The sequence below is a fragment of the Mobula hypostoma genome, chromosome X2 (assembly GCF_963921235.1).
Source record: "Mobula hypostoma chromosome X2, sMobHyp1.1, whole genome shotgun sequence".
Lineage (NCBI taxonomy): Eukaryota > Metazoa > Chordata > Chondrichthyes > Myliobatiformes > Myliobatidae > Mobula > Mobula hypostoma.
In genome coordinates this window covers 35101513-35126814 of record NC_086129.1, presented here as the reverse complement: position 1 = coordinate 35126814, position 25302 = coordinate 35101513, and the positions used below count along the sequence as shown (strand labels likewise).

At 40.7% G+C, this 25302-nt stretch overlaps 1 protein-coding gene across 1 annotated transcript in view; it reads right to left on the bottom strand.

The window, feature by feature from the left end:
* The window catches only part of LOC134340890 (CXADR-like membrane protein), a 140847-nt gene that overhangs the window by 24978 nt on the left and 90567 nt on the right, over positions 1-25302 (bottom strand). Inside the window, exons 2-3 of the mRNA XM_063038463.1 lie at positions 12930-13087; positions 2103-2307 (exon numbers count right to left, since the gene is read on the bottom strand). Coding sequence (XP_062894533.1) covers positions 2103-2307; positions 12930-13087 — 363 coding nt within the window. The remainder of the gene's footprint in view (positions 1-2102; positions 2308-12929; positions 13088-25302) is intronic.

Below are 25302 nucleotides of genomic sequence, written 5' to 3'. Positions count from 1 at the left end.
GTGGAATTTTTGGAAAGCAATATGAAGGTATCGATAAATGTGTCATCAACAACAGGTGTTGGGTTGTCAGTGTGAGCCACCTTCTGAAGGAGATCACCATGTAATAAAGCTGCCGTCAGAAAACATTGAAGTTAGGGAAGCGGAAGAAAAAGCTGTTTGGTTCAGTGATGCGCCAAGTTCAAGCTGTGCTTTCATGTATTCGCCTGTACGCTCTGCAATGTCCTTTTCTGACACTGCTTTGCTGGCCTTTTCGAACTTCTCCTCCAGTTCTTCGGCTGTCTCTAAGGGCTCGGCCTGTGCAATCGGTGAAGGGTAAATGCACTAAGTTCAGCCTCTAATTTTGCCTCTTCTAATTGCAGTTCTGCTTTTTTCCATCTTAAGCTTTGCCTCCTTCTCAGCAAATGAAGCACATGCTTTTGCCGCCTCTGCTTTGGCGCGGGCTCTTGCTGCTGCCCTAGCAACTGAGGCTGATGTATGAGAACTCTTAATGCTGGATACGGAAGCATTATCACCTTGTTTCTGATCCATGATGCAGTTTTTAGATGTAAGGAGGTTTTACCTGTAGCCGTAGTTGTTGAAGCACCAACTGATCTCTGTTTTTTCACTGTACTGCCTTTGCTGAGGTGTTGTAACATCAACTAGACAGTCAGCCAAACTCCATTCAAAAATGACATGAGAGTCAGGGAAAAGCCTCCCAGCTCCTTGGTTTTATTTCAGACTCAATGGCATGACATAGTGAATAAGGAGTGAAACTGAAAAACAACAAAATACAATGCCATCACCTCGCTGTTCCATTCACACAAGTAAATATACACAGGTAAGTAAGAACTTAGCTCAGTTTCCTGCATGCAAATGTTATAACATTCCAACAAGTAAATACTACAGGTAAATGCTATGTATAAACCATTAGCATCTGGAAACTCAAAAATAACATTCTTTTTCAGCAAAATCTTATTGATACTTTTAGCTTAACTTCTAAACAATATAACATCAATTTATATGCAATGCTTCTACTGGGGAAACAACAGGATGGCTTTGGATAGAAACTTCTTTCGCTCCTAACACAAACCTTTGGCCTACTGCCAACCAATGTGCTTTCCTACTTACTACTTCCTGGCCGCACAGGAAGTGACCTAAAAGTGATCAGAAACTGCTCATTAAAATAAAAGCTGAACGTGTTTAATCACATAGAAAAACATAAATGAATTGCCCAAAGGGCAGAACGTAGAGGATGACCTAATAAATTTAGCATGCAAATATAACTTCAGAAAACAGATGGAATTATAGGTGTCCTGATTTTATATACAAGGGACACATTTAAAAGAAACGATTTGTAGTTGAGCAAGCTATTTACTTAGAAACCAGTATATTTAAAGAGTAAAAGAATCAAACTACAGCAACTTCTCTCAATAACAGCAGGATAATATTTTCATAGGAGTTCAGTGTATAGATCCAGTTATAAATAATCTATGTGCATAAAATCAATTTCAACCACTGTAGCAATGAGAACATCAAGCTTGACTGACAGGAAAAATGTCCAATAAAATCTCCATTCTGCTTTGTAACAGTGTTGTCAGTAAATACAGCCTCTGACTTTATACTTCAATATTATTTGAATCATAAATATTTGGCAAGTTCAAATATAGGTGCTGAATTGATTCGTGTTTAAGATCTTCTCTATAATGAATGTCTCACTGCCGAGACAGCACAATGCCAGAATCAGTGGAAGAGTTCAACAACATGAAATGTTTTAATTACAGACGTGAACATTAGAATTCATAATGCCAAAGGCTCATGCCTAAGTGTGACAACAGTGTGATAATAGGAAGTAAAGTTTTATAAACAGGAAATGGGGTGTGGCTGATTTTATTTTATTTGAAGCATATGCTCAAAAACATTTCATATAGTAAGCTAATTGAATACAGCCTACTGATTTGCAACTCAGATCAAAATACAAACTAAGAATACTTGCCAGTAATTTGCCATATATCTTTAGAATGCTATGCTCACAAAAATGTACTTTTTTAAAAGGCTCAATATTAAAATAACACAGGAATATTAAAAATGCTAAATAATCTTATGGTATCTTCCCAGCTACTTACCCAAAACCACAAGATTAATAGCAGGCTTCAGATCATACTCTCCTGCATTCTTTACTTTGCATGTGTACAGTCCAGAATCTGTTGCCTGCAGGGAGGAAATTTTAATGGAAGCATCGCCCATCACGTAATCTGCTGCAAAGGAGATTCTTCCTCTCTGCTTTGCACTTATGTTCTCATACACAGAACCCAATGAGTAGGTGATCACCTGTGAACCAATCAGAACGGAATTAGACCACTCTCTATTAGCAACATTTAAAACATAAAATGGGGTCCCAATGGCATTATAAGTTTTGAGTCTTACTCCGATATTCTTCAGAGCACAGTGGCATTGATCATCCAATAGGGATGTTTTACATTTAGTTAACTACCTATGATGCTCCAACTTACAACTCTCTCATTATCCAATTGCATCTCCTCCCAATCAGAACAAAAGCTATGAAAGGGTTTTCAATCCATAGAGTCACTTGCACCAATCCTACATCAAAACCCATTTTATTCTCCCTATACTGGTGTCCCCCGCTTTTCGAACGTTCGCTCTATAATACCTCGCTGTTACGAAAGACCTACATTAGTTACCTGATTTTGCTAACAGAAGGTGTTTTCACTGTTACGAAAAAAGGCAGCACGTGCCCCAAGCAGCCAAGCTCCTCCCCCGGAACTGAATTTTAGCCGGCATTGCTTAAACACGTGCCTGTGAGCATCTGTGCTTTATCTCGATTTATTTTGAGCATCCGTTAGCAAGGTGAGTTCTAAGGTATCGGAAAAGCGTAAAAGAGCTTGTAATGGTGTTACACTTAGTGTAAAACTAGACATAATTAAGCATTTCAATCGTGGTGAACGAAGTAAGGACAAAGTGAGTTTGGCTTGTGGAAGTTGACAAAGATGATGTTGAAGAGGTTTTGGCATCCCATGATCAAGAACTGATAGATGAAGAGCTGATGCAATTGGAAGAGGAACAGATAACAATCGAAACTGAATGCAGTAGCGAATGGACCGAAAGTGAAGTCGTCCAGGAACTGAACGTAAAGCAACTGCGTGAGATTTTCACTGCAATGATTGCAGAAAAGTATGACTGTAATTTTGAAAGGGTACGCAGGTTTAGGGCATATTTGCAGGATAGTTTGAGTGCTTACAAAGAACTGTATGATAGAAAAATGCGTGAGGCTAAGCAGTCAAGCATACTGTCATTTTTCAGGCCTTCCACATCAGTCACAGCAGACGACGAACCTCGACCTTCGACATCGAGGCAGGCAGACATAGAAGAAGATGACCTGCCTGCCCTGATGGAAACGTAAATGTCAGCCCAGATCAGAGGCGATTGCCTCGCCTCTGATCTGGGCCAACATTTACATGCCGGGTGGTATCTAATTAATTAGCTTGTTTATTTCGGCTTTTTTCTTAAAGCTGTGCTGGGTGCATCCCAGCTACCGCTGCATCACTCCATGTTTCGCGGATCGGTATCGGTCCACGGCCCGGAGGTTGGGGACCACTGCACCACCCCAACCTCCAACAACTCAGCCTAACACACCATCATCAGTGTGCTCGGCGCTGAATTCCCAATTCCGGTAAGTGATACTACACTGTACATACATTATTTCTACTTTATATAGGCTGTGTATTTTTATGTGTTATTTGGTATGATTTGGCAGCTTCATAGCTTAAAGGTTACTGGAGAGAGTGTTTCTGCCAAGAGCACTTTCATGAGATTTTCGCTACGGTGGATAGTGCGGCAATGATTGAAGAAAAGTATTTCTACTTTATATAGGCTGTGTATTTATCATATCATTCCTCCTTTTACTGTATGTTACTGTTATTTTAGGTTTTATGTGTTATTTGGCATGATTTGGTAGGTTATTTTTGGGTCTGCCAACGCTCACAAATTTGTCCCATATAAATAAATGGTAATTGCTTCTTCGCTTTACGACATTCCGGCTTACGAACCGTTTCATAGGAACGCTCTACCTTCGGATGGCGGGGAAAACCTGTATCCCCATCTATTCTCCTCAGATAATATTATTCACCAAATAAGTTACCACCAGGCACACCTTTGGTCCAGTATGTAGGAGAAAACTCGACCACCTGGGGAAAATCGCATGTGGTCAAAGGAAGCAAGAGCATGCAAGCTCCACACTGACAGCGTCTGAGGTCAGGACTGGATCCAGGTTTCTAAAACTTCAAGGTAGCAGCTCTGCTAGCTGTGCCAATGTGATGCCCTTTGTGATTACTTCCTTATGTGATTACCACATCAGCTATTCATTGATTACCAACTGCCAAAGATTTTTGTTCATTAATATAATCTTGAGTATCCTTTAATGCTGTTATAGAACAGAATAAATCAACCAGCTAATCATTATTGCTCAACACACAATGGAAGTACTTCACAAAAGCAGAGTGATATATTCAACTGTTACTAATTCTACATTTAGTATCTGCAATGAAAGAAGAAAACTCCCCCTTAATAGTTCTCAATGAAAGTATCAGGGATATAAGAGACAGGTGAAAGAACATAGAACAGTACAGCACAATGCAGGTCTTTCAACCATTAAACATGCCTTTGCTCCATCCACAACAAGCAAGATTTCCCGGTGGTCAACCATTTTAATTCCAATGCCCACTCCCATTCCAACATATCAATTCATGACCTCCTTTACTGCCTTGATGAAGCCACCCTCAGGTTGGAGAAGCAACACCTCATATTCCGTTTGAGTAGCCTCCAATCAGATGGCATGAACAGCGATTTCTCTAACTTCCGATAATATTTACCCCTCCTCCTTCCCTCTTCTTCCATTCCCTACTCTGGCTCTCCTCTTACCTCTTTTCCTTCTCCTTACTGTTCTATCACCTCCCCTGATGCCTTCCTCCTTCCCTTTCTCCCATGGTCCACTCTCCTCTCCTATCAGATTTCTTCCTCTCCAGCCCTTTACCTTTCCCACCCATCACCTCTCAGCTTCTTCCTTCATTACCCCTCACTCACCCACCTGGCTTCACCTATCACCTTCTAGCTTATTGTCCTTCCCCTCTCCCACCGTCTTATTCTGGCTTCTTCCCCCTTCCTAAACAACAGAAAATCTGCAGATGTTGGAAATCTGAGCAACACACACAAAATACTGGAGGAACTCAACAGGCCAGGCAGCATCCATGGAAAAGAGTACACAGTTGACGTTTCAGGCCAAGGCCCTTCATCAGAACTGGTGAAAAAAGATGAGAAGTCAGAGTAAGAAGGTGGGGGGAGGAGAGGAAGAAGTACAAGGTGATAAGTGAAACCAGGGGCAGGAGGAGGAGGGGTGATGAAAAGAACTGGGAAGTTGATTGGTGAAAGAGATAAAGGACTGGAGAAGGGGGAATCTGATAGGAGAGGATGAAATAAAGGGAAACAGGGGGAGCACCAGAGGGAGGTGATGCGCAGGTAAGGAGATAAGGTGAGAGAAGGAAATAGAAATGGTGAAGGAGAGGGGGGGCATTACTGGAAGTTCAAGAAATCGACGTCGGTGCCGTCACGTTGGAGGCTTCCCAGACGTAATATAAAGTGTTGTTTCTCCAACCTGAGTCTGGTCTCATCACGGCAGTAGAGAAGGCCGTGGACTGATGAAGGGTCTCAACCTGGAACGTTGACTGCTTGTCTCCACAGATGGTGCCTGACCTGCTGAGCTCCTCCAGCATTTTCTATATGTTATTCCTTCAGCCAATGAAGGACCTATATAAACCTACTCCATGATTAATCTGACCCTTCGCTCCTACACAGCCCATAACCCCACATTTTTCTTACGTCCACGTGCCGATCTAAGAGTCTTTTAAATGTCTATATTTTACCATCTTCTTCCACCTTCCCCAGCAGTTTGTTCCAGGCATCCGGCACTCTGTATAAAAAGCCTACCTCTAATATCTACCTTAAACTTCTGTCCACTCCCCTTAAATGGCTATCCTCTGGTATTAGCCATTGCCACTCTGGGAAAAAGGTGCTAGCTGTTTACTTTACCAATTCTTCTCATAATCTTATACACCTCTGTCAGGTTGCCTCTTGTCCTCCGTTGCTCCAAGCAATAAAGTCCTAGCTCCCTCTACCTTTCCACATAAGGCATGCTTTCTAATCCAGGCAGCATTCTGGTAAATCTCCTCTGCACCCTCTCCACAGCATTCACATCCTTCCTATAAAGAGCTGACAAAAACTGAACACCATTATCTAAGAGTGGTCTAACCACAGAAGCCTCAGGACTCACACCACCAGGTTCAGGAACAGTTATTACACCCCCTCAAACATCAGACTCTTGAACCAGTGGGGATAACTTCACTGAACTTCACTTGCCCCATTACTGAACTGCCCATAACTTATGGACTCACTTTCAAGAACTCTTCATCTCATGTTCTTGATATGTATTCATTATTTATTTATTATTATTCTTTTTTCTTCCTTTTTGTATTTGCACAGTTTGTTGTTTGTCTGTCCTGTTGGCTGCAGCCTGTCATTGATTATATTGTGTTTCTTCTATTTACTGAGACTGCTCACAAGAAAATGAATCTCAGGGCTGTATAGGGTAACATATATGCACTTAGATAATAATTTTACTTTCAACTTTGAACTCAAGTTTTATAGAGCTGCAGCATTAGCTCAATCCCCCGAGTAATGAAGGCGAGCGCACACCACGCTATCAACCTGCGCAGCAACTTTGATGGATCTATAGTCTTGAACCCCAAGACCCCTCCCTCTGTTCCTCTGTTAAGAACATTGTCATTAACCTTGTACTGCATGTTCAAGTTCAGTCTTCCAAAAGTGTATCACAGTGATGTAAGTGAAATATTAAAGCATGGTTAGTCAGTCTCATAGTCAAATTACTGAGGATACTTGAGGAAAGTAAGATTTTTGGAGATCTAGAAAATTAAATTTCACAAAAGGAAGATGTTGTGTTTATAATGTTTCAGTACTATTTGAGTAATCTTGTATATATATTGGTTGATTAAGCATTCTTGCCTATTTAAATAATTCATTATAGCTTATATGTAAAACGTGCTACCACGTGATACGCACACACTTCACTTAAAGTAAACACAAAGTTAGACCCACATTTCAGACTCCCATGTCTTCTTTTGAATTAGTTTAATATTTTGAAGTTACAGAACAGAACAGAACAGACATTAAATATTTCCTGAAGTAGATGACCAGCAATATCTTACTGGATGAATAAAATCTAATCTCATGAAGATTTAAAATTGCAAGTGAACTCCTGCCCTTGCAATGATCATTGTATTTCAAGTTCATTGTTGTTCCTTTTCGCGCCTTGTGCACATCAGTTGGCATTTCTGCCATTTGCGTAGCATTTGACTGCTTTTTCATGAGGCCAAGTTACTAACTCAACGCTCAACCCAGCATGGATGGAAGCTACAAGCAGCCGGCTGGATTTGAACTCGGGACCATTTGCCTTGAAGTCCAGCACTGATGCCACCGCTTAGCTAATGATGATCATATAACCCATCACCAGCTCTCAAAGTGACAAATTCAAATAACTTTATTTAACCTATGTTGATGTGTTATGATAGTCTAACATCCATAGGCTGAATATTCTATGGATCAAAATGAGAAAACATTGCATGTTCAGTCAGTAAATTTAAATGCCTTAATATCCAACACTTTGTAAGTTGACATAATGTCTGTGTTCAGATATTGTGCAAATGAATCATAAAACATTTGGGTTTTCTATGAAGTTGCAGCCGTGTTTCTGGATGTGAGGAAACCACAGGGAGTGCTTTGTTGCTCATATTGATGTTTCTTAACCACAGGATGTTTCAAGCTAGAATGTGGCCTTTTCAAAACCACATCCAACTGATCCAAGCATTCAGAAAAATTCAACACTTCTGAAAGTGATCCATAATTTGACCATCTGCTGACTGGGTATTTCCATAAGTTGCTTTTTTCTTCCCCCACTTCCTTAGCTTTCTTTCCGGAGCACTGTTGGTAACATTGATGATGTAAGCACATTGATGACAGTGAGGGCTCAGATAATAAAAGCAGACATTCAGCACTGCTTTGTAATATACAGCCTATCTCTCAAGCTCTTTCAGTAGAATGTAGATCTAATGTAATTGTTAGTTCCTACATGGACGACAATTGATCCAATCCTTCCTTCTTCATTTTTCTCCAACCTTGTCAATGGACTGATAATGACAATTTTTGGACTCCTGTTCCTGGAATGGAGAATATTACCACGCCTTTGACTGGAAACCCCTGACAAATTTATTTCTTTACATATCTCCCAAGTGAACATCTTCTACAATGGTGCTGTTGTCCACTTCCCCATTGTTCTACAGTCCCTTCTTCTTCTCTGGCTTCTTATGAATCCTATACCACCACCTATCAGAAGGTGTGTGACTGCCTTTCAGCTCAAAATGTCTAGATAATTCCCTCTCCTTTGGCAATGTCAGTACCTCGGGCTCCACTTTGTAAACTCTGAGCCAAAGTTCCTGGAGTTTTGGAGATATACTGCTGAAATGATTACAGTGATCACTCATATCTTCCCATACACTGAATGGGGCTTCCGCAATGCCATCCTGATCTAACCTTGTTTTATATATATAATTTATTAAAGTTTTACATATTTAATTTTCTTGGTAAAATTTTATTTTGTTGTACACTTTAATTGAATTAACTGGTTTAAACATTATTCACGTGAAAGACTGATGTGAAACAGGAGTGGAACTTGACCCAGTATTTATGGAGGATCAAAGACTATGTGGCATTGATTAATTTCAACATTAGCTTCAAATGTCTTTAACTCTAATGCAAATCATTGAAATATAAGTCAGGTAGTCCCTCCAAGAACTGAAACAAATATCAAAGCAATGGAAGCTGGCTAAATACATTTAGGTGGAATGGATGTAAACTCTGTGTTATTCTATCATAAATCAGAACCTCATCCAAAACCCAAAAAGGGGCCCCTTGTGCGTTGATTAATATTTCCCATTCGAGGAACAATGCTGTCACGTTACATTCCATTTCATTTCATCACATCAAGTTACATTTTTATCTCAATAAGAATAAAAAAGTAAAATAAATTTTGTGCAGCCTTGTTGTGTACAAATTGGCTGTCACGTTTCCTACATAACAGGAGGAACAGAGTTGAATTTCTTTAGACAGAGGGTGGTGAATCTATGGAATTCATTGCCACAGACAGCTGTGGAGGACAAGTCATTGGGTATATTTAAGATAGATTCTTGATTAGTCAGTCTGTCAAAGGTTACAGGAAAAGGCAGGAGAATGGGGTTGAGAAGGATAGTATATCAGCCATGATGCTATGATGGAATGGCAGAACAATTTGATGAGGCAAATGGCCTAATTCTGCTCCTACATCTTATGGTCTTATAGTTTTGTAGACTTCAGAAGTACTTCAAAAGTTTAAAAGATTTTTTGTGATCTCCTAAAAAGGAATGTTCAAGTTGTTACCTGTCATGTGCTAGAAAGATTTTAAGATTTTCAAACGGGTGAACACAGTCAGCAGAGCGGAAAGGTCCTGCAGAGGGTGTGATAGGGGAGAACATTGCTCCAAGCATACTCACAAATATCTCACCCCCCACTCTAAAATGTATCATTCCTAACTAAAGGGTGGTGGGGGAGGGGTTGTGTGAAGTTTAGTTTTCAGCCAGTCACATGAAAGAGAAGGAAAACGCTAGGTTAATCTACTCGAACTGTTTGAAATAACTTTTTCGGCGGGAGCAGAAGCGGCCGTCAGGGGTGAGGGGAAACCGACCGTGGGGTGCTGAGGTCCAGAAAGTTTTAAAAAAACAAAAAAACAAGAAATAACTTTTTCACAGGCCTGAATGCAGATCATATTTCTGGTCAGTTCCTTATTGAATAAGTGGAATACAGAGATCAGCCTTGATATTTACAGTGGTGCTAGAAAGTTCGTGAACTCTAGAATTTTCTCTATTTCTGCATAAAATGACCTAAAATCTGATCATATCTTCACGCAAGTCCTCTAACTAAATAAATGGAACCAAATTAAATAAATAACACAAACAACATCACACTTTTCAATTATTTATTGAGAAAAATGATCCAACATTACACGTATTTGTTGGAAAAAGTACGTGAACCTCTGAGGTAATGCCTTCCACAAAAACCTATTTGGAGTCAGGTGTTCCAATCAATGAGATGAGATTGGAGGTTGGGTTGTAGAGGTGCCCTGCCCCATAAAAAAGTCACATAAAGTCAGGTTACTGTCAGAGCCTGCTCTTCTCAAGAAAGATCTGTTTATGTGTACCAAGCCTCAATCACAACAACTTTCAGAGGACTTTAGAAGAAGAACTTTAGAGATGCATGAAGCTGGAAAAGCCTACAAAAGCATTTCTGAAGACCTGAGTATTCATCAGTCCACAGCAAAGGGAATTGTCTACAAATGGAGGAAACTCTGTCCTGTTGCTACTCACCCTCGGAGAGGGCATCTTGCAAAGATCACACCAAGAGCACAATGTGCGATGCTGAAGGAGGTGAAAAAGAACCCAAGGTTAACAGCAAAAGACCTGCAGAAATCTCTGGAATGTGCTAAAGTCTCTGTTCATGTGTCCACTATAAGTAAAACACTGAACAAGAATGGTGTTCATGGAAGGACACCATGGAGGAAACTACTGCTCTCCAAAAAAAGCCTGCTGGATGTCTCAAGTTTGCAAAAGACCACCTGGATGTTCTACAATGCTTCTGGGACCATGTTCCGTGGACAGATAAAACAAAAGTTGAACTTCTTGGCAGAAGTGCACATTGCTATGTTTGGAGGAAAGAGGGCACTGCACACCAACACCAAAACCTCCCAACTGTGAAACATGGTGGAAGGAGCATGATGCTTTGCTGCCTCAGGGCCTGGGCAGCTTGCAAATGTTGAGGGAACAAAGAATTCAAAATTGTATCAAGACATTTTACAGGAGAACGTCAGGGTAGCAGTCCATCAACTGAAGCTTAATAGAAGTTGGATAATGCAACAAGACAATGATTCGAAAGACGAGAGTAAATCAATAACAGAATGGTTTTAAAAAAAAGAAAATTCATGTTTTGGAATGGCTGAGTCAAAGTCCCAACCTTAATCCTATAGAAATGTTGTGGAAGGACCTGAAACAGGCAGTTCATGCAAGGAAGCCCACCAACATCCCAGAGTTGAAACAGTTTTGTAAGAAGGAATGGCCTAAAGTTCCTCCAAGCTGACGTGTAGGACTGATAAGACAGTTACCAGAAATGTTTGGTTAAAGTTATTGCTGTACAAGGGGGTCACACCAGTTACTGAAAGCAAAGGTTCACATACTTTTTCCAACAAATACATATCATATTTGATCATTTTTCTCAGTAAATAAATGAACAAGTATAATGTTTTTGGTGTTATTTATTTAATTTGGTTCTCTTTATCTAGTTTTAGGACCTAGGTGAAGATCTGATCACATTTTAGGTCATACTTATGCAGAAACAGAGCAATTCCTACAGGGTGCACAAATTTTCTAGCACCACTGTAGGGTGCAGGTGTGATGTTTTGGTTTATTAAAGACATACTGTGGTACAGACTATGTAAATGTTAAGATATTCTACCATTGCAACAAGGAAAACAAGTTTACATTTGGTTAACTAACTTCATGATTAATTCACTACAGGGTGGAGAGGAGGAACAAGTAAAAGAAAGATTGATGATGACATTCTCCTTAGCTGTGGAAGCAAAATGACAGAATATTTGTAACCATCTCATAACACCCCTTGCAACCATAATGTATTTTCTGGACATTCAGTATTTATACAACTGCACCAAAGCAAATTGTTCACGCTTCCATGAGTTTTGTAGCAGTTGATTTGGAAATGTAGAAGTTCATCAGTTTATGGAACATATAGGGCCCCTAACTTTAAGCAGGAAATATTTTGGGCCATATTTATATGGGACAATTAGGATCTGGTCATTTACAGAACTAGTACCATATCCTTCAAAGCAGGCATGAATCAAAGCCTCAGAGAAGCTTGTCTGCATGCTTAGATTATTATTTCCTTGCCAGCTTGGATTATTCAGTGCTTTTATTCCAAGAGAAATCTCTTCTAATCCTTCACAAGTGAGGGACTTCTTGAATCAAACAACAGTTATGAAATGTCAGAAATGGAGAGCAGGGTGGAAGTTAATGGCAAAAGTGATAAAATTGATGAGTCCTGCACAGGGTGCAAGGAGCAACACCAATGTAGTCATCAATGTTACAGTGAAAGAGTTGGGGAGTGGTGCCAGAGTTGGTTTGGAACAAGGACAGTTCCACATAGCCAAAATGACAGGCACATCTAGGGCCCATTCAGATGCCCATAGCTATATCTTTGATTTGCAGAACGTGAGAGGAGCTGTTCAGGGCAAGAACAAGCTCAGCCAGGTAGATGATAGTGTCAGTGGAAGGGAACTGATTGGAGCAGAGGACTTTAAGAACTTCCTGATGAGGAATGGAGGTGTGTAAAAACATGATCATTCATAGTGAAGGTGAGGTGGCTGTGGCCAGGGAATCAAAAACTGTCCAAATGGTGGAAGCCATGCAAGGTGTCCCAGATGTAGGTGGGAAAGGGAAGACAGACTGAAGTCAAGGTATGAGGAAGTGAATTTGGAGAAGCAAGAACAAGCAGAAACAACGTGCCTAGCAGGACAGTCCTGTCAGTGGATCTTGGGTAAGAGATAGAATTATGAAATGTGCATTACTTTTTAAAAATTTTAATTGGGTAAAAATAAATCAGTTGATGAAACTAAACTGAATTACAATGCAATGTAGTATTTAAAAAAAAGATTAACACAATTAGAGCAATTAATAATTTGGAATGTAAACCATCTGCTAAAATATACTCACAACTTTCTGATTTGGTTCAGAGTCTTGTAAAAGCCACTCAATATCCAGATTCTTTGTTACTAAGTGACCAAACCGATGTTGACATGGTAGAATAACATCCTGTTCTTCAATCTTCTTTATTTCTTTTTCAGCAATTGTACTCCAGAAGCAAGCAGAGCCTAAGTAACAGAAAGGAGCAGAGTTAGTATACTATTAGTAAGCATCCTGCTGAAATCATACAAACTTGCATGACTTGCATTACCATGAACACTCCAAAACTGGTTAATCTCTCAGAGAGTAGTATAACTTCCTCAAGAAAAAAAAACATGAATCTCTCCCTTTTCCCAGAAAGGTCCAAAAATATACTAATTTTGCCTGACAAGTTCAGGGCCACACCTTCTCTCAATAGGAGCAAATATACACCCACCTTGATCATAGCCTCTTTTTGTCCAATTGGCTAATCCACTGTTTTATTGTATATAATTACACAGAAAAAAATGAAATGTATTACTTTACTTCATTGTTGCCAAACAATTGATACTAGAGCGTACGATCATTACAGCGATACTTGATTCTGCGCTTCACGCTCCCTGGATTACAAATTGATAGTAAATTTTTAAAAATTTAAATTATTAATCATAAATAGAAAATAGAAAAGGGAAAGTAAGGTAGTGCAAAAAAAACCGAGAGGCAGGTCCGGATATTTGGAGGGTACGGCCCAGATCCAGGTCAGGATCCGTTCAGCAGTCTTATCACAGTTGGAAAGAAGCTGTTCCCAAATCCGGCCGTATGAGTCTTCAAGCTCCTGAGCCTTCTCCCGGAGGGAAGAGGGACAAAAAGTGTGTTGGCTGGGTGGGTCGTGTCCTTGATTATCCTGGCAGCACTGCTCCGACAGCATGCGGTGTAAAGTGAGTCCAAGGACGGAAGATTGGTTTGTGTGATGTGCTGGGCTGTGTTCACGATCTTCTGCAGCTTCTTCCGGTCTTGGACAGGACAACTTCCATACCAGGTTGTGATGCACCCTAGAAGAATGCTTTCTACGGTGCATCTATAAAAATTAGTGAGGGTTTTAGGGCACAGGCCAAATTTCTTTAGTTTTCTCAGGAAGTAAAGGCGCTGGTGGGCCTTCTTGGCAGTGGACTCTGCTTGGTTGGACCAAGTCAGGTCATTTGTGATATTGACCCCGAGGAACTGTTCCACTTGCGCACCACCGATGTAAATTGGGTCCGCTACTCCTTCTGAAGTCAACAACCAATTCCTTCATCTTGCTGACGTTGAGGGATAGGTTATATTAAGACCATAAGATCTAGGAGTAGAATCAGGCCATTTGGCCCATCAAGTCTACTCTGCATTACATCATAGCTGAGCCAATTTTCCTTTCAGCCCCAGTCTTCTGCCTTCTCCCCGTATCCTTTCATGTCCTGACCAATCAAGAATCTATCAACCTCTGCCTTAAATATACATACAGACTTGGTCTCTACAGCTGCCTGTGGCAAAGAATTCCACCCAGATTTATCACTCTCTGGCTAAAGAAATTCCTCTTTATCTCTGTTCTAAAAAGATGCCCCTCTATTTTGAGGTGGTGTCTTCTGGTCTGAGACTCTCCCACCATAGAAAAATCCTCTCCACATCCACTCTATCAAGGCCTTTCACCATTCGATAGGTTTTAATGAGGTCACCCCTCATTCATCTGAATTCTAGTGAATACAGGCTCACAGCCATCAGAAACTCTTCATATGACAAGCCATTCAATGCTGGAATCATTTTCGTAAACATCCTTTGAGCCCTCTCCAGTTTCAAGCATGGATTGCTGGAAGCATTGTAATTTTCATCTGTCTGCACTCCATCGGTGATATTCCTATCAAGGATAGATCTGTAGTGACTTATCTATGTTGGTTTACACTTCCTTTACCGTACTAGTGATTATGTGCTAGTCCTTTGTTACAAGCTCACGACCAGCACAAGTAAACCTTTGATATTGGATCCTTGCATTCCCCTGAGGGTCTAGCGAGTCTTCTTTGGGGTATGAAGTCTATCCATATGCATTATCCTAATATTCCAATCATAAAGAATGGTATTAATTACCTTACCTATGAATTATACATCCTTTGCATAATGAATATACCTGAAGTTGTATCCAAACCAAGATCTTGGACTGATTCATTAGAATCTCTTTGCTGTCATGCTCAATGACTCAAAAATAAACTAGAAGAACAGAATTCAATGTGGAGCTAAAGCCACAGTACTGATTCCCTTACCAGTGTTGGGGGAGGTGGGGGAGATAGAATTGCATGACATAGTGATGATTTACAAAATGATTACAGTAAAGTGAATGCTATTCTTTTGTGGTGTGTCACTTCACCACAAAATGTTTTGCAATTAACGTTTATTCCTCAACCTCTTTCCTGGATTTCTTGGAAGATATTGATACTGTTTCATAAAGCACTTTTGGAATCACTACCGTGCCAAATGTTTCTGTAATGCAGCCAAAAGTGCAGCATGATGCAACTGGTTTGGCCCAATGCTATCCATATCAATTAAAGCAAGATGACCCACCTATCCAACATTAATTTGATGCTTGGATTTCATGTGCATTTTGTTTGGCTGCCATTCCTCTCTATACATCGTCATTTAACATCAAGTACTTTTATTGCACCGAAAATTAAAAGCAGACTATCAATCAAGTTCCCTGTAATTGTCTAGCTGTGCATGGGTTAAGCTTTGCAACACTTCACTTGACCCCATTTCAACATTACAGAAAGCATAAGAGCAGAATATGCTTCAGCTGTATGGATTTAATATATTCCTATCAGCAGCAAACATGAGAAAAAGTCTTCAAATCCCTTCACTACAGAGATTATGAACAACTGAATTGTCTAAGCAAATACTAGTTTTGTTGTTTAAAATATGATCAATGAGAAGATTTGCTGCCTGCGGCAAAGCCCTGGAAGAACTGGGAAATGTACACCTGAAGTTATCCATGCTGGTTCAGGACCCTACAACCATTAGGCTCCTGAACCAGTGTGGATAACTTCACTCATCTCAACTCTGAACTGATTCCAGAATCTACAGACTCACTTTCAAGGACTCTACTTCTCCGTATTATTTATCTATTTATTGTTTGCACAATTTGCATTCTTTTGCACATTGGTTGTTTGTCAATCTCTGCTTATATGTTGTATAGTTTTTATAAATTCTATTGTATTCCTCTAATGTCCTTCTTGCTGTCATCTCAATATACTCAGTAAATATCGGCTCATCTGAACCACTACAGGCTCTACTTTAAATTGCAACAGGTCCCCCACACCCATCATTTCAGTTCTGCATTCACCAAAGCAGAAGAAATGGTGATCTGCATTGATACCCAGTCTACCAACAGCACAGATGTAAAAAATATTCCAGTCTTTCATTCTTATATCCTCATTTCTCATCTACTCAGCCCTTCAATTAGTTCATTGTCTTCATTCTCTCAACCTGGCCACAACACTTGGCCCATCACTAGCAGCTGTGCATTCAGGCAAATGCAGTGTATTTATGTATGCCGGTGGTCTTCTGCTGCTGTAGCCCGCCCACTTCAAGGTTCAATGTGTTTTGCATTCAGAAATGCTCTTCTGCACACCACTGTTATAACCATGGTTATTTGAGTTACTGCTGCCTTCTTGTCAGCTTGAACCAGATGGCCATTCTTCTCTGACCTCTCCCATTAACAATGAGTTTTTGACTATATAACTGGATTTTTTTTTTGTTTTTTTTGCACCATTCTTTGCAAGTTCTGTTGCACATGAACATCCCAGAAAATCAGCAGTTTCTGCAATACTCAAACCACCCCTTCTGGCACCAACAATCATTCCACAGTCAAAGTCACTTAGATCACATTTCTACCCCATTCTGATGTTTGGACTGATCCTCTTGACCATGTCTGCATGCTTTTATGCATTGGATTTCTGCCACATGATTGGCTGATTAGATATTTACATAAATGAGGTGCTTGGCTATCTAATAAAGTGGCTACTGAGTGTACAGTCCAGGCTTTAACATTCCATTCTTAAACGTAATCAGCCCCTTGATGTCCCTTAGAAGTCCCATTAAAAGTAATCTCTTTGACCAAGTTATGATCACATATGTACCATATTCTTTGGCAATTCAGTCACTCATACCTGAATATCCCTTTGCATGCTGCATTGGGATATTTTCCTAACCTAAATCAACTGTTGACTTCCTCTGCAGTAAATGCAGACCTGGAAAGGAAAACTCTTTACCACTTACTTATCGGATTACCCACTGGTTAAAATGAATGAATTCAGGAACTTCACCACCTGGACAATAAAACATCCAGAATTGGTCATGATTCTCGATTTGTCAACAAACGTCAGTAAAAGTATGCAGGCATAAGACTACTTGACATGGCACTAGCTGTGTTTAAGGATGGAATAACAGTTTACCTTACTGTGCCAGCTGAACTATTTATATTTCAAATAAACCATTATCATTAACTTCTCATACAGAGTGGTAGATCTTTTGAAGATGTTTTTAAAACAAAACCAAATGATGTCATCACATTTGCAGGTCTTCAAGAAATATAATCTTATTTATGATAGACTGGGTATAGCAAAGAGATAAAAATGCAGAATAAATGAAATAAAGGTCCTGCACAATTTGCTTGAATCATTGTTTTAAAAAGTTCATAATTTACAATTCCAGAAAAACTCTCAAAATCCACATAAATTCTGACATACACTAAAATAAAATTAGCAATAGCATGCAAGGTGTACCAATATAGATCAATTTTTAATAATATCATATTCACCACTAATAATGTAGTAAATGAGCATAATCAGGATATACATTTTAATACAGTGAACAGATGGTGTATTTGACCAAGTTATGATCACCTCTATACCACATTCTTTGGCAATTCACTCATTCATTTTTGATTATCCCTTTGTGTGCTGCATTGGGACATTTTTCTAACCTAAATCAAGCTGTTGACTTATTCCACAGTAAATGCAGACCTAAAAATTAGGTCCCAAAAATGAAATAATCTACTTGAAATATAATTTTCTTCTGTACAATAGCATCACTTAAAATGAATTTCAGTTTCAAGTTGTAACTTGTTCAAAACTGCAATAAATTCAAAATTAACAGGGCTTAGACATAGCAACTGTAATTTGTTGCATTATTGCTTTTTAATTCAGTTATAATAGCTTGTATTGGCACAGTCCATGCAATGCAGCAAAATGTCCCAAGACATGAAATAGGAATAAAATGAATCAAGATTTTGCACTGAGCCAAGTTGTCAGGTGAGTCTTAAAAGCAGAACAGATGAGAAGAAATTCCTGAGCCTGAAATCTAAGTCCTTGGTAGCTGATGTCATAGTGGCTGTTGTGGGAAGAATGGAACTCTGATCAATGAATAGAGCAGAATTGAGCAGGAAATTTTTAAAACCATTATAAGGCTGGGGGATGTGAGAGAAATTGGGAACCACAAGGATGGAGGGAATTGAAAACATAGATGACAATCTTAATATCAAAGCTTTTCTTTGCCAGAGTTCAGTGTAGGTCAGCAAGCATTCAAGTCATAGATGAACAGGACCCTTTCCGAGTTGGAAGTTTGGATGAATTCAGATAGCAGAGAGTCTGGTCACAAAGGCATCAGAGTCATCAAAAAGCCCATGTAGAGGCAAAACCATAGCTATACTGCGTAATGTTTCAGAGGTGAATCTTAGAGATGGGACTCAATGATTTGCAGTTTATCTTATGACTAAATATGACACAGCTGTGAATAATCTGGTTCAATTTCAAACATTTTCCATGGAGAGATATGAGGATGAGGTTTGGGCTGGGGAGATTAAATGATGACTTCAGTCTTTCCAGTATTTGACTCGAGTAAATTGCTGCTCCATTGGTTCTGAGTGTCACATAATCAGACTTCCCATCTTGATACAGTGTATGAGCCAGAGGTGCTTTCAGTAAGATGATGGTGCACTCAGATGCAGTGGCTTCTACGGGGCCAACTAAAGCGATTATTGCCCTTCTTAAACATATTTTTTACAATTACAAAACCCTGCTGGACATTAAGAACTTAAAGTATTGCAGGTCTACCCCATTAGCAAGTTGGCAGAGAAACTGAAGGAGCTGGACTTGGTGCAGATTGTGCTGCTGTCTGCATCGGAGAGCCAGATTTGGTGCACAAAGGTGGTGTGCAGTCTAACACTGAGCGATCGTCTTCGTCACTTTTCTTGTGATTGCGAGACCCTGTTGGACATTGGTCATGTGGAATGTTTCAAGTCCAATTCACGGATTTGTTGGCGAAAGGCAGGAGAGCTATGTGGCCTTGGTCGTGGCAAGGTCTAAACCTCAAGCCACGGCGTCACCTGTTTGCGGCCGCCGGCGGGGGGGGAGGCGTTGCAGTCAGTGTGCTCTACCAGAGCGCAGGAGGCCGTATGGCGTCGTGTACATGTTGGAGTCGGTGCTGCCCTCTGGTGTGCTCTCGGCAGAAGACAAGATACATTGTGTTTGCAGACTGCTGCACCATACATGGACTTAAGCACTTGGACTATATTTTCTTTGTGTGACTGTATTTTACTGCCGTCTTATATGCGCTATGTGTGCCTTGTGCTGTGTATGACTATTGGTACTGAGGTTTGCACCTTGGCCCTGGAGTAACACTGTTTTATTTGGCTGTATTCATAGGTATTTATATATAATTGAATGACAATTAAATTTGATCTTGAACTTGAAGTGTGGGTGGAAATATTGTAGTAGCAATGGAGACACAGGTAATTTTTTAGCTATAGTGGGTTAAGTAAGAATAAAATGAGGGCAATGAGGTAGGATCTTACGCAGCTGGACACAGAGAAGGAGTGTCGGAAGAGGATGGTATGATCACAGTATCAAATGTTACAGATAGGCCAAGAAGAAGAAGGAGAGGAAGAGCACTTTAGCATAATTGTAACACATTCTCCAACCTGATGGCATCAACATCAATTTCTCTAACTTCGGGTAAATACAAACACAAGAGATTCTGGTAAATACTCCCCTTTGTTCTCCTGCTTTCCTGTGGACCCCTCATCCCTTCCCCGTCCTCATGACTTGCTCCTTTTGATTCCCACCTCCTTCCATTTGTTCCATGATCCACTGTCCCCTCCTATAAGACTCCTCTTCCACCTATTGCCTCCCAGCTTCTCATATCATTCCCTTTTGTTCCCGCTCCCCCAGCTACCATCCCTCACCTATTACCTAGCCAGCTTGTGCTCCTGCCCTTAACTTTGTATTCAGGCCCTTGACCTCTTCCTTTCCAGTCCTGACGAAGGGTTTTGGTGCTGCCTGGTCTGCTGAACTCCCCCAGCATTTAATTGATCTCTGGACTAATACCAATCCATAAGACCATCAAGCAAGGTATTCTTAAAACTTACCTGAAAACAATTCAAAAGAATGTGAAAAAGATGTTACATCAGGTTTTTATAACAAAATGATTTTGATTTCATATTCTGTGTTTATGACCATCTTCAGAATGTTGAGCCTGAATTATTAGCTTTAACTCCCTGCCAGAAATGTTGTTATATTTCAGAGTAGCTTCATTGGGATAGCCTCAGGATAAACAGGCCAGTCACTTCAAACTGAGAGAAGGAGAAATTTCTTTCTGTAGAGAGTTGTAAATTGTTGGAAAACGGGGGTGGGGGATGTGGATACGTAACTATTGGGATTTAAAGCAGCAATCAAACTAACAAAAGTAGAGGTAAACATTCCACTTCAGGCCAATGCCAGGCAGGCACTGGAGTTGCTGAGCAATGTAATCAGTGGTCATGAAACAGTGCACTCTGATGCCTTCCCTATCATTGTGAGGGATTTCAACCAGGCCAGTTTTAAGAAGTCTCTGAAAAACAACCACCAACATTTCACCTGTGGACCAGGGGAGCCAACACACTTGACCACTGTTACACCACCATCAAGAATGCTTACTGTGCCATCCCACACCCGCACTTTGGAAAGTCCGATCACCTGGCTGTACCTCTATTCCTGACATACAGGCAGAGACGAAAGACTGCAGCATCAGTGGTGCGGACCAAAAGGAGTGCTCAAGGGAGGCAGTGGACTGCTTTGACACAATCTTCAAGGATTCATATTCAAATCTGAACGACTATGTCACAGTTGTCACTGACTTCACCAACACCTGTGTGGATGAGTGTGTGTCTTTGAAAACATACTGGACATGCTCAAACTCAAAGCTGAGGATGAACCATGAGAGAGGTAATCTTCTGAAGCAGATTTTCTGGCATTCAGGACCAGTGATTCAGAAATGTACAAGAAGACCAAAAGGTCAAGGAAATAATTAGGTCACTCAGCCCATTGGGTCTGCTCCACGATTCCATCATGGCTGATTTATTATCCCTCTTAACCCCATTCTCCTGCCTTCTTCCTATAATCTTTGACACCCTGACTAATCAAGAACCTATCAAACGCTGCCTTAAATATATTCAATGACTCGGCCTCTGCAGCCATCTGTGGCAATAAATTCCACAGATTCACCACCCTCTGGCTAAATAAATTCCTGCTCGTCTCTTTTCTTAATGGATGTCCCTCTATTTTGAGGCTGTGACCTCTGGTCCCAGACTCACCCACTATATGAAACATCTCCTCTAAGAAGACCTTTCAATATTCGATAGGTTTCAATGCAATCCCCCCCTCATTCTTCTAAACTCCAGCGATTACAGGCCCAGAGCCATCAAACACTCCTCAGATGTTAACCATGGGATCATTCTTGTGAACCTCCTCTGGACTCTCTCCAATGCCAGAACATCCTTTCCAAAACTGCTCACAGTACTCCGTGTGTGGTCAGAGCAATGCCTTATAAAGCCTCAATGTTACTTCGTTGCTTTTGTATTCTCGTTCTTTTGAAATGAAAGTTACCATTGCATTTACCTTCCTTACCACTGACTCAACTTGCAAGTTAACCTTTAGGGAATACTGCACTAGGACTCCTAAATCCCTCTGCACCTCTGATTTTTTAATTTTCTCCCCATTTAGGAAATAGTCTACACCTTTAGTCCTTCTGCCAAAGTGCATGACCATGCACTTCCCTGCCATCTATTCCATCTGCCACTTCTTTGTCCATGTCCCCAAATTGTTTAAGGTGTTCTGCAGACACCTGCTTCCTCAACACTATCTGCCTCTCCACCTATCTTGGTATTGTCCGCAAATTTGACCACAAAGCCATTAATTCCTTCATCCAAATCACTGACATACAACGTGAAAAGAAATCCCAACACCGATCCCTGCAGAACACCACTAGTCACCAGCAGGCAATCAGAAAAGATCTCCTTTATTCCCACTCTTTGCCTCCTGCCAATCAGCCAATCTTCTATCCATGCTAGTACCTTTCCTGTAATGCCATGGGCTCTTATCTTGTTAAGCAGCCTCATGTGCAGCACTTTGTCAAATGCCTTCTGAAAATCCAAATAAACAACATCCACTGACTCTCCTTTGTCTGTCCTGTCTGTTAGTTTATCAAAGAATTCCATCCAATAGGTTTGTTGAGGCAAGAATTCTCCTTTAGAAAACCATGCTGGCTTTGGCCAATTTTATCATGTGCCTCCAAATAACCTGAAACATCATCCTTAAAAATAGACTCCAACATCTTTCCATCCACTGAGGTCAGGCTAATTGGCCTATAATTTCCTTTCTTCTGCCTCCCTTCCTTCTTAAAGAGTGGAGACGTATTTGCAATTCCCAGTCCTCAGTAACCATTCCAGAATCTAGTGATTCTTGAAAGATCATTACTAATGCCTCCACAATCTCTTCTGCTACCTCTTTCAGAACTCTTGGGTGTAGTCCATCTGGCCCAGGTAACTTATCTACCTTCAGCTTCCCAAGCATTTTCTGCTCAGTAATAGCAACGACACTCACTTCTGCCCCCTGACACTCCCAAATTTCTGGCATTCTGCTAGTGTCTTCCATTGTGAAGACTGATGTAAACTACAAAGAGTTCCTCTACCATTTTTTTGTCCCTAATATTACCTTTCCGGCATCAATTTCCAGCAGTCTGATATCCGTTCTCACCTCTCTTTTACTTCTTATATATCTGAAAAAACTTTTTGCATCCTCTTTTATATCATTGGCTCGTTTACCTTCATATTTCTTCATTTCTCTCCTTATGGTTTTTTCATTTGCCTTCTGATGGTTTTTAAAAGTTTCTCAATCCTCTACCTTCCCACTAATTTTTGCTACATTATATGCCCTCTCTTATAACCATTGCTGGTAGAATCTCAGGTGGTGATGAGAAGGCACACAGGAGTGAGATATGCCAACTAGTGGAGTGGTGCCGCAGCAACAACCTGGCACTCAATGTCAGTAAGACGAAAGAGCTGATTGTGGACTTCAGGAAGGGTAAGATGAAGGAACACATACCAATCCTCATAGAGAGATCAGAAGTGGAGAGAGTGAGCAGCTTCAAGTTCCTGGGTGTCATGATCTCTGAGGATCTAACCTGGTCCCAACATATCGATGCAGTTATAAAGAAGGCAAGACAGTGGCTATACTTTATTAGGAGTTTGAAGAGATTTGGTATGTCAACAAATACACTCAAAAACTTCTATAGATGTACCGTGGAGAGCATTCTGACAGGCTGCATCACTGTCTGGTGTGGAGGGGCCACTGCACAGGACCAAAAGAAGCTGCAGAGGGTTGTAAATCTAGTCAGCTCCATCTTGGGTACTAGCCTACAAAGTACTCAGGACATCTTTAGGGAGTGGTGTCTCAGAAAGGCAGCGTCCATTATTAAGGACCTCCAGCACCCAGGGCAGGCTCTTTTCTCACTGTTACCATCAGGTAGGAGGTACAGAAGCCTGAAGGCACACACTCAGCGATTCAGGAACAGCTTCTTCCCCTCTGTCATCCGATTCCTAAATGGACATTGAACCCTTGGACACTACCTCACTTTTTTAAAAATACAGTATTTCTGTTTTTTATACATTTTTAGAATCTATTCAACATACGTATACTGTAATTGATTTACTTATTCTTTATTATTATTATTATTTTTATTTTATTTATTTTTGTTTATCTTCTAGATTATGTATTGCATTGAACTGCTGCTGCTAAGTTAACAAATTTCACGTCACATGCCGGTGATAATAAACCTGATTCTGATTCTTTTGCTTCTATGCTGTCTTTGACTTCCCTTGTCAGCACAGTTGCCTCATCCTCCCTTTTGAATACTTCTTCATCTTTGGGATGTATCTTTCCTGCATCTTCCAAATTGCCCCCAGAAACACCAGCCATTGACTATCGGTCGTCGTCCTTGCCAGAGTCCCTTTCCAATCAACTTTGGCCACCTCCTCTCTCATGCCTTTGTAATTCCCTTTACTCCACTGCAATACTGATATATCAGATTTCAGCTCAGATGTCCAGATGTTTCAGTTTAGAAGTCCAGATATAACCTGTGGAAGACTATATTAAGAGTGAAAAAATAATTCCAATTGAAGTTAGACAGAATCAGATGTATGTCTGCTCTGGCAGAGTTTGCAGGCTACTTCTTCCTACAAGGCAAAACCTAACATCATGAATGGCTGTGATGCTTCACTCCCAGATGGCTCAATGCCTTTTACGTACACTTTGAAAGGAAGAATAAAACTACACCTGTGTAAATCCCTGCAGCATCTGATGACCCTGTGATCCCTGTCTCGGAGGCCGATGTCAGAACATCTTTTAAGAGGCCCTAATGGTGTATCTGGTAGGGCACTGAAAACTTATGCAAACCAACTGGCAGGAGTGTTCAAGGCCATCTTTAATCTCTCACTGCTGCAGTCTAAGCTCCAAAAGTGCAACAATCATACCAGTGACCAAGAAGAGCATGGTGAGCTGTCACAATGACTATCGCCCAATGGCACTCCCATCTACTGTGATGAAGTGCTTTGAGAGGTTGGTCATGGCCAGTAGGACCTTGTCCCACTGCCGTTTGCCTGTCACCACAATAGGTCTATAGTGGATGCAATTTCACTAGGTCACCACTTGGCCTTGGATAAATACCTGGACAATAGCCATACCAACATCAGACAGCTCAGCATTCAACACCATCATGCACTCAGTCTAATCAACAAGCTCCAAAACCTGGGCCTTACCACCCTCTGCAACTGGATCCTTGACATCATCACTGGTAAACCAGCCAGTATGGATCACAAATAACATCTCCTCCTCGCTATCAACCAACACTGGTGCACCTCAAGGTTGCGTGCTTAGCCCACTGCTCTACTCTCTCTATGCCCACAACTGTGTGGCTAGGCACAGCTCAAGCACCATCTATAAATATGCCGATGACACAACTATTGTTGGGAGAATTTCAGATGGTGATGAGGAGTCGTACAGGAGTGAGATAGATCAGCTGGTTGAGTGGTGTC